This window comes from Adiantum capillus-veneris, chromosome 23 (assembly GCF_014529385.1).
Source record: "Adiantum capillus-veneris isolate H3 chromosome 23, ASM1452938v2, whole genome shotgun sequence".
Lineage (NCBI taxonomy): Eukaryota > Viridiplantae > Streptophyta > Polypodiopsida > Polypodiales > Pteridaceae > Adiantum > Adiantum capillus-veneris.
The window spans coordinates 78,567,902-78,578,198 of record NC_140953.1 but is presented as its reverse complement, the minus strand read 5'-3'; the positions used below and the strand labels follow the sequence as shown (position 1 = coordinate 78,578,198).

Here is a 10,297-nt window from a genome sequence, read left to right as displayed (position 1 = left end):
CCCTAGATTACTTTTTATAATAAAAAATAATCTAAGATACCTTAATTTACTTTCGACGTCGTCACTCAGATCTACGACCCACAATGCTCCCGTCGTAGATCCCACCCTCCCATGCCCGTGCCACTTAGTCCCGAACCCAAAACACCCCCCCCCCCCCCCCCCCCCCAAAAAAAAAAAAAAAAAAAGACAAATTCAAAGCACTTCTTTTGATCTTTTTCAGCTTTCACCTTATATTTACGAATGGGCAATGGTGGTGGGCACGACACGCGTACTATCTCTCTCAAGCACAACTCAACCATAGTCATTTTGAGGCGGTCGGGAGGCGAGGACAATTCCAAACTGTAGCGTATTCCTTCAGCAGGGTTTTACCCTTTAATCCCGTTTGCTGAGGCTTGCAGCTCGTACGTCTTCTGAGGGTTTCATTGCAGAAGCTTGCAGAGGGAGGTGGCTGGCACTACTCATGGCTAACGGCTCAGTGGTGCTTGTGTTGTGCAGGTGCCTCGATGGCGAGGAGGAAGATCAAGATCAAGCGGATCGAGAATGCGGCGACCCGGCAGGTGACGTTCTCAAAGCGGAGGGGTGGCTTGCTAAAGAAGGCGCACGATTTGGCGGTGCTGTGCGACGCAGAGGTGGGCGTCATCATCTTCTCCAGCAAGGGCAAGCTCTTCCAGTTCGCCAACCCCAGGTCAGCAGCCTCCCCTCCCCTCCCCTCCCCTCCCCTCCCAAAATTGTTAACTGTCGCCATAGCACTGCAGTTTCAGGCCCATCTTGAGCGGGTACTATGGATCCCTATGCTGAGCTTGTTCCCGTACTGCATATGTTATTCTGTTATGAAGGATCATGCCGGGGTTTAGAGATCTGAGCTTACAGTCTTGACTCATGACCACCTTTGCTACTTGTCACTAGCGATGTAGCCCACGCTTATAACCTTACCACAAAGTAGGTAGTCTTTAATCAGGGCACTTATTGATGTGGTTACATGGGTGCGTTTCATGTAACCGGTGCCACATAACAAAATGACATAGCTGCAATTAGACTTTCTTAGTTACAAAGGAGACAAATAGTTAGTGCTCTTGTGACGACATACTAATGTTATTAATCTTGGTGGTTGGCTCGTGGATGGAGAACCCATCACTTTTTTTTATCATGCCTAAACAATTTTTTTGTAAGAGTACACATTGATTGGTCAAGCAGGTACTCGTGCATGTTTGTTAGCATTAGACTCGTGCAATCGGGGGCACGAGAGTTTGTTTGGATTTGGCTAAGTACTATTGCCCTTGCAATAAGCAGACTCGGATGTGGGTAGATACTAGTGATTAACCACCTGCTGAATGTATATAGTGACCAATAACCGGTTCGGATAGGGGTGTTGCAACAGAAAACACCTCGTCATTTATCACCGTCGATGACTATGTAGAAGGTAAAGAGTTATTCTAAGATGTAATTGATAACCTACCTCACATGACCGCCACCTTAGAAAGGACTCTTGTCTCATGCTTTATTTATGGTACTAGGACTCTAGAGTGTAGTCATGAGACTATAGAATCTAGTCATGTATTTATGGTACTAGGACTCTAGAGTGTAGTCATGAGACTATAGAATCTAGTCATGCTTTATTTATGGTACTAGGACTCTAGAGTGTAGTCATGAGACTATAGAATCTAGTCATGTATTTAGTGTATAAAGGAAATTGTATAGTAAATCCAAATATGTAGAGACCTTTGGTTTATATCCATAATGCAAGAAAATACCAAGGAGAAGAAATGATGGGTGAAAGTTCAAGAAATTGAGAAATAGAATTTAACAAGGTGATTATAGGGAGTGAAAGCTTGGGTGAATTTCAAGGAGATTGACAAGCCTCTAGGTAACAGGCAAGCCTTGCTACGTTTTGAGATTCACATAAAAGATTTTGGATTTTCCAGAAGTGGAGTTTCATCCTCGTTTCCTCACTATAAGTAGAGGGACAATATTATTAAAGAATCTTCAATAAAAAGGAAAGGGAAAATATTATTAAAGAAAAGTCTAATGGAGTTCTTCATCCTTATTCCCCCACTATAAGGAAAGGGACAATGTTACTAAAGAAAACTTGATATCAAATTTAAAATTTTGGGCAACAATGCATGTACTTTTTTACACCTTTACAGTTTTTTTGGAATATTTCAACTAAACCATGAGAAAGTTTACATGTTTTTATAAATGTAAATTTTGATGTCAAAGGTAAAAAAACAAATGTTAGCAAGTGGCTTATAATAGTTAATAGATTTTTGGTGAACAATGAGTAGGAAGTTCTAATGAACTATCCCTATAAATTTTTTAACAAGGTGAAGACTCACGATGGCCTGTTGAAGGTAAGGGGGGAGGAAAGATTTATCGAAAGGTTTTAATCAGTGTTGCAGTTGTATTGTTTTAATATAAAATTGTATTGTCTATATATAGGTGAAATGAAAAGATCCATTTAATATTATAAAATTTAAATAACATTTTAGATAAGTTTAAATCAGGCCATTTTTTAATTTTCTTCTAGTCGGTATTCGCTACTCTCAAATGGCTTATATATTATGAAGGGACCCTAATAATAAGGTAAATGGTGCACATTGCACATCAGTATTTTGAAACAAAAATAAAACAAACAGGAAGTAAAATAAAAAGACGCATTAAAAATCAAAACAAAAGAATATTTTAATGCTTTCAAATAAGCATAGAAAATAATTAAACAATTTAGTGAAGTGATTTTTCTTTGAAATCTTCAAATGAGAGAATCGTTTATCAATACTTCAGTGTTTGAGAAAGGTGTGTCTTCGCTTAAGGCTTAAGCCAATTGAAAATCAAAATTAGCCGGTTGCAAAGGATGGCAAAGGAGAAAAGACCGGATAAAATATACTAGAAAATAGTTTGAATATTTTGCAAATTTAAAAATTTTTACTAGTATTTTCATTTTGTATTTGTATAAGGAGGAATCTTGCCGCTTAGTCAAAAAGACTTTCTCGAAGACTGCATCATAAGATCAAACTCCTATGAATATTTTGTTTATTGTTTTGATCTCTAAAGTCATTTTCAAGCATGCAGACGAAGTAAATGATGCCTTGGAGAATAGCTTTCTATACCAAAGGTTGAGCTTTCTATTCACAAGACTTTTGAATCCCTTCGGGACACTTGTTCTTAAGATGGTGATGTAAGGAAACAAAAGGGACAACAAAGTTATTTTACAAAGACCCTTGCCATGTGGCGCTGATCATCCAACCAAAGAATCCAACGGCCTCAGTGTTGCAACAACATTGCACAATGAACCCTATGGCCTTTCACAAGCCAAAAAGCTATACAATGAAACTAATGAAAAGTTTGAGTTTTCTTTTTTGAGAAGCCTTAAATTGAAGCTTGCATCTTTAGGAAAGAGATTTTTACAAACTTGAAGGAAGTGATTACAAAACTTGTAAGTAAATGAAATTTGGATAGCGTGGGTCTTTACCTTAAGATCTACTATCCAATTTTCATATACTTTTGAGTTTTGTAATCTTCAATTTTAATATTCAATGTAATTGAAGATTATATTGACGTGGGACAATGCAATTGATGTGGAGTGATGTATTTCAAGCCCCACTTCAAGGACACATGATCAACACTAGGACGTGACTACTGTTATAACTCCTCTATGGCTTGTATTAACAACCCCAAAAGGCTCACACACATTGCATCATTTGCATGTAGTGTGCACGTTATGCAACCTCGTTAAATAGAGAGTACGATGACTTTTGTCTTTTCAATGTTGTAGGGCTTTTTATTTGCTATGCTACCACCCTTCACTTCTACATTTTAGTATGAAAGGATTTCAATTTTCCAAAATTGTAGTGAAGTCTTTAGTATATCAAGAAATTTTACTCATCAATGTGAAACATAGCTAGGTTCAATCCGAAGTTTTCATATATGATGGTGTCTTTTAAATTCATCATGAGCGGTTTAAATCGGACTTAGGATCTTGGTGCATGAGCCTCCATATCTTGCTTCTTGTTTGCTATTTTGGTGTGAAAAAATGTCTTACCTAATTAACCCGTATGATACCTCTGCGTTTTAGGTGACTTCACAAATTCTACCCTGCTTTACTAATGAGGCCTTGACTTTGTGAAGGTTGGCCTTATGATAAAGCTTGTGCAAAGAGGACTCAAATTTTTATCTACATAAAGGTATCATTTAAGGAAAAATTATTGAATAGGAAAAGGATGTATTGTAATCTTGAGAAATTAACATGTATCATACATCCTAAATGCAACAAGACTGAACAAAAAGGAGTTATAGAATTTGGAAGATGAGAAACTAGACACATTCTTTATTATGAAGGAAAGTCACTAGTCTTTACACATAGTGGAGTCATGATTAGTTTTATCTTATGCTTATGAATTTTACAACATTTTGGACAGAATACATGTGGATCCATGTGCATGGGTGACTATGCTTAAAGAGATTAATGTGCATCAAGGCAATGCATTATACACTCACTTTCATGGATTCACTTCCACGCGCAGACTCCCCACGAGTGTTGCTCCTACATCCATGGATAAGGAGAGAGACGACATGTTTCCAAATGGATCATTTGTTGTATCTACTACTTTCTCTATAATCGCCTTCTATATATCAAGAAAATTGGGATGAATGGGACTAATAAGATTTGAAATGTGTCCTAGTCATTATCAATGATTATTATTGACTAATGATTACATAGAGACAAAAATCATATAGCATAAGAGAATGACATCAATTGATTAGTCACTTAGCCAGATGAAAGGCTTGTTGAGCATGGAAGAAGAGTCAAAGACATTGAAATACCCACTTCTTCAATTACAAATTCCATATCTCATTTAGAGCAGTTTAATGGTGGGGCCAATCACTTAGGAAGGGGTTGATGCAAAAGCAGGTGATATTTCTACTTGAGGAGTGAAGTCCTCATCGGTGCCTTCCTCCGACTCCATTGGTGCAAGTGGTGCTGATGGCCTCACGATGGTAATTAATGGAACTAATGTAAAATCATCACTACTTCCTTGGGACCTCAAAGACCACAAGCTTCTTGAGAAGCTCATTGTCTTCTCAACTTAGAAGTGTGTAAACCTTTGATATGTGGCCATCCTAGTACAATAATAGTACTCTTACCTCGTTGGTACCATCAATTTTCTTGGAAGGTCAAAGTTCGCAACAACACGCCCTTCCATTTCCACCTACATGTACGTTGTCAGGTAAATTTCATCTCGTTCATGAGGACCATGCATGTACATCAAATCTCCTCCTCCCACTTGAATCAGCTTAAGAAGAGAGAGTGGCTCGTAATACCATGGATAATGAAGCAAGTGAGACAGATCTAAGATTTGATTCTTGAATATTGAACAATTGAGAGAGAGAGAGAGAGAGAGAGAGAGAGAGAGAGAGAGAGAGAGAGCAATAGCACTTGAATATGGAACAAATGAGGGGAGAGAGAGAGCAACAACACTTGACTTTACGTAATTTTTGCACATTATAAGTGCCAATTTAGTGACAGCTTGGAAAAGTTGGTATGGTTAGAGAGATCTTTATCTTGGTATCTTTCCTTAGCCTTCATATTGGACATAATTCTTCTAACTACTTGTGGTATGATAGGAGATCTACATCCTACGTTAGTGTACCACACGGAGAGATGATGGAGTGGATGCGTATGATGATGTGGAGTCACAGTGGCTCCTCTAGGATCATTTTTACAATAGATACATGTTATCCTTTTGGTTTCTAAAATTGAACTACATAGTTTTGCTACACTACCAAAAGCGGACAGAGTTTTTGACATTTGTGTAGGTTTCACACATCTAGTGGCTTCCACAATACTTTTCATGATTTATTGTATCTTATTATGGCTATAACTTGTGGTTGTATGAGTGTTTTATCATTATGATCTCATTGTTTATTTTCATGATTTTTCACGTATTTCTTAAATGTATTGTCTTATGGCCAAATTTGATATAATTTAAAGGGTGCAAGCCCCATCTTTGTATTTTCATTTATTTATTTATTTGTTTGTCTTTTGTGTGTGTGTGTGCGTGTGTGTGTGTGTGTGTGAGAGAGAGAGAGAGAGAGAGAGAGAGAGAGAGAGAGAGAGAGAGATTTTATTATCGTCCTTGGATGTCATTCAAACGGGACAAGTGGTCAAGGTGTGCAAAGTGTAAAAATGGGCTTGCCAAAGGTGGGTTTTGGTTATATTTCGGCTTGCTTGCCCTCGTGGCAAAGCAAGGCATGTCGTTTACCGTCGAATGTAATTGTTAGGTGACCTTTGACCAAAAAGTCAACATGCGGAGCTCAGACGCATTCTCGAACCCCCGACCTCGCATCTCAAAGGCACTACCCTAACCACTGCACTACATGCGTGCATCTGCACATGCAGTGGCACATGCTATACATAATTTTAAATTGTGTGTTGCCCCCCCCCAAAAAGAGACGTGACCGGCTGGGCTAGTCATGTCCACCTACATGCGGCCTAGCAAGCCGATATTTAACCAAAGCCCCAAAGGTGGCCCTCAGTACAGTCTACGTGTTGGTCCAAACGGCTCCTCAATTGAAGTTACAATGTGAAAGTTATGGCAGCTTGATGCTTGAAGTGATTTGCAAATCCTTACGGGATTGGAAAGTTGTAGATGGATGATCAAAGTTGAAGTGAATGCATGGGCCTAAAGTTCTAGATTTATGGTGCACATCAGTCCTTTTGGAATGGCAACCCAGGTTTGAACGACCAAGTTATGAGCAGTTGTAGTTTCACTAGGGAGCAATTCTGAGATATTTTGTTTGTCTCGGTAGGCATGCCGACATATTTTTTATTTTTCTTTGCGCAAGTTTTTGAAGCTTGCATGCAATGTGTAGAAATGGCCAAAATTTACGGCTTGTCGATCGGAGTCATGGGTATCGAGATACGCCTCGTTCAAGCTGGAGAGCAATCACGACGAAAAGGGATTGGATGGTTTTCCCGTTTTTGGACGTGTTTTTTGAGGCCATAGTGACATTGGTTGGTGAAGAAGCGTTGGGATTTCGGAATCGGCAATTGGAGCTCTCAGGCAGCATGATCGAAAAAAATATTCGACAATGCTCGACTGTGTGCGAGCACCGAGGTTGTGGAAAATGCTTGCGTAAGAGCTTCCTTACTTGTAAATGAAAAGGAAGAGGTGTTTGGAGTTTGGAAAAAGAAGAAATGGCTCCATACTAAAGAGGGGGGTGTGTCCCTCTGTATGAAGCGCGGTGACAACCATGGTACGGCCTAGAGCAAAGTATTTGGAGTTTGTACATGGCTTTTTTATTTATTGAAGAAGATAGTGATTACCGATTTTGGCCTTGTCTCTCCCTCCTTCCCCCCTTTATTTTTTGCTCATCTCTAGTGTGTGTGGTGCCGGTGTGTGTGAGTGGTGTGCGTCCCCCCCCTCCCCTCCCCCGGGTTGTTTGTGTGTGTGTGTGTGTGTGTGTGTGAGAGAGAGAGAGAGAGAGAGAGAGAGAGAGAGAGAGAGAGAGCTGTTGAGTTGTGGAAGTGCTGGAAGCGGGAAAAGTTGGGGTGATTGTGATAAGCGTGTGTGCATTGGTTTGCGTACAAGCGGTGTTTTTCTTGAGGAAGTGTGAAGTTTCAAAGGTGATTTCTAATTAATTGGGGTTTTGTGAGTACCTTGAGCAATAGAGGTAGTCTAGTTGTGTGTTCGGATGTGTTCCCATTCAGCCCTTGGGGGGCTCACCATTCAGTACCTCCCTATATAACGTGCGTTCGTGGGATATTAAAAAAATCTCTCTTTTAACATGTCTGAATGAATAAAATGACCCCTTATTTTACGATTTTTTTAAAAAATTGAATGTAAAAAGCCTTATTTTAATGTATCTCTGTTAAATTGCCTAAGATTTTTGCATTTTAAAACCCTTCCTTTTGAACTCACATTATACATTAACATGATTACATAGTGCACCCCCCCCTAGATTCACCCTCTCCACCGCATTGGCTTGATTTTTTGAGTGTTCTCCTTCGGCTTCGAGCATTGGCGATTTGGCATTGGTTTTGATACCGATTAGGCAGCTACGGCATCAGTGCTTTCGTCCTGCGCAACGAAAGGTGGCCACAGGTTGGTTTTGTCATTTAGCGGTTGTTTACTAACTACCAAAGTATTAAGCTCGCAACATGTCCGTTAGTCTACAACGTACCCTACGAATGCATGTCTGTGCGAACGCATAAAAAATCTGTTGAGCTGGGGTGAAGGCAAAATGAAGCTAGAGTAGAGAGGGCAAGGATGGAACTCCCGCGTGCGAAACTAGCTTAAGAAATTGAAAAAAAAAAAAACCTGAAAGAGGATGAGAAAGATTGTGTTTGACACAATACTCAATGCCCCTCTTCAAAGAGAGAGGTACACAGATGCCAACACCCTCTCACAAGGCCCTAAAAGAAATAATAAAAAAAGAATTTTTTATTATCATTAGCTTTCCATCAGAGATTCATCCAAAATCCAACCTTTTAGTAAGGACTAATTATGTAGTCCAACAAGGTGAGGAGTCAAGAAGGCCTACTGAAGTTAAAGGAGGATCAGAGTTCTAGGGAGTAGTTTTTTTTTTCAAAACTCATAATTGTGAGTGGATAGTATTAAGAACATCAGAAATACACACCAACCTCGAGCTCCGACCGAGCCTTGAGGGTCAAAGGATTACAAGTTTTCTGCTTGACAAGAAACCACAACTACTCCTAGGCTTTACTTATTACAAGATGTCATCATGACATGTATTGTTCTAGACAAGTCCTCTGAGACTTGTTTGCCTCTGATCATGTGGATCTTTACTCTGCTCTATTGTATGATTTCACAAAAGCTTGCCACAACCAGATCCCCCTCAAACACGCAGTGGTTCCTTGCCAAATATGGTGAAAGTAGTAGTACTTGATTACTTGAGTGCAGACAAGAAGAACAAGACTTCCCAACCTGTTACTACCAAGGAACAGATCAGTCTTGAAGAACTTAATTTTCCATGTCCTTTGAATCCACTTGCGTATTTTCCCAGCGATGCCACTGATTGCTTGGCATCCCATGAAAAGGTGGGCTAGGTCTTCACTAGCTATTCTGCACCCCGAGCAACGATCGGACCCGATTCCTCTTTCTTGTATCTTTATGCCCGTCGGCAGAGCACCCCACATCACTTTCCACATATATATCTTCATGAATTGAGGCCACCTTGGCTTCCAAATGTTCTCCATGATACCCTCCCACCGCTTTCCGTTCAGTGCCTCTTCCATAATTTATTGAGGGGGCTACACCAATTAGCCTCATACATTAATTCATGGTAAATGCCTTTAGAATGTGGTTTCCAAAAAAGGCTACTCCCAGGCTATCTCCAAGCGTCCCATTCAAAGTTGGATTCACAAATTGGCATCACCACTTTATCAAGCTCTTTCATCACCCTGTAGACTAGTAAGATCTCAAAGCATTTAGTTGAAATTGGATGGCTAAAGAGTCAGCAGTTTTCCAACACTTATTGTTGCCATCCCAGAATTGCTCTAGTAGAACGAGCCCCTTATTATTCACATTCTTGGTCATTTTTATCCAATAGGGGCTTTGCGGCGGTCCCAATATTTTAGAGAGCCAAGGGGACCAATGCGAAATGGAGTTCTTAAAGTATCTGGTTCCTTCCCCCCATTCCAAAACCTCAGTTGCTCTTTTGCACTTCCTCATCAGTTCACCTGAGAGTCCACCAGATCCAAGATAAGACCACTTCGGGGCGAGAAGCTTTTAATGAGTGCCGTTATTTGTGTTGTGTTTATTATGAAATTAAGTGCACACATAATAAAAAATGCCTTATCTATCCATCTATACTATATAAAATTATAGACTATTTTAAAAACGGACTTTAAATTTTTTCAAAGAAGGAGAGGGGCTCCAAGCGTCACTCATTGGTTCACTTTAAATGAAACCTTACAAAACATCTAGTTTAAAATGCAAAATTGAAGTGTAAGATTTAAAATATTGCTGCTAGCTATGCATCCTACAAGGCCCCATGGCTTGGGGGACCATATGGGAGTGCTCCGGTAGGGCGGGGCAGAGGCGTGCCGTGATCCGTCACCAGCCTCTCTTATTTGGAATCGTGGGAGAGGTCGCCCCTCTTGCCTCTTGTTTGGCGGGGCAGAGGGCGGCTATGTTTCGGGTTGGGCTCGGCATGGGTTGCTCCTTTCGAGGTAGCATGTGGTTTTCTCAGGCAAGGGTGTGGTCCCCTTTAACAATCTGTCAAGTTGTCTTCAACGGTGCTCGATTTTCTCTGATGGTCTAGACTTTGAGGTTTGAGG

The 10,297-nt window shown here is 40.2% G+C and overlaps 1 protein-coding gene across 2 annotated transcripts in view; it reads left to right on the top strand.

Moving 5' to 3' along the window:
- The first annotated feature begins 263 nt into the window (after window positions 1-263).
- LOC147428033 (truncated transcription factor CAULIFLOWER D-like) overlaps window positions 264-10,297 on the top strand; it is a 16,647-nt gene continuing 6,613 nt past the window's right edge. For both annotated transcript variants that reach the window (XM_086497611.1, XM_086497609.1), the window contains exons 1-2: window positions 264-401; window positions 496-685. In XM_086497611.1, coding sequence (XP_086353737.1) covers window positions 504-685 — 182 coding nt within the window. In that variant the 5' untranslated portion in view covers window positions 264-401; window positions 496-503. The remainder of the gene's footprint in view (window positions 402-495; window positions 686-10,297) is intronic.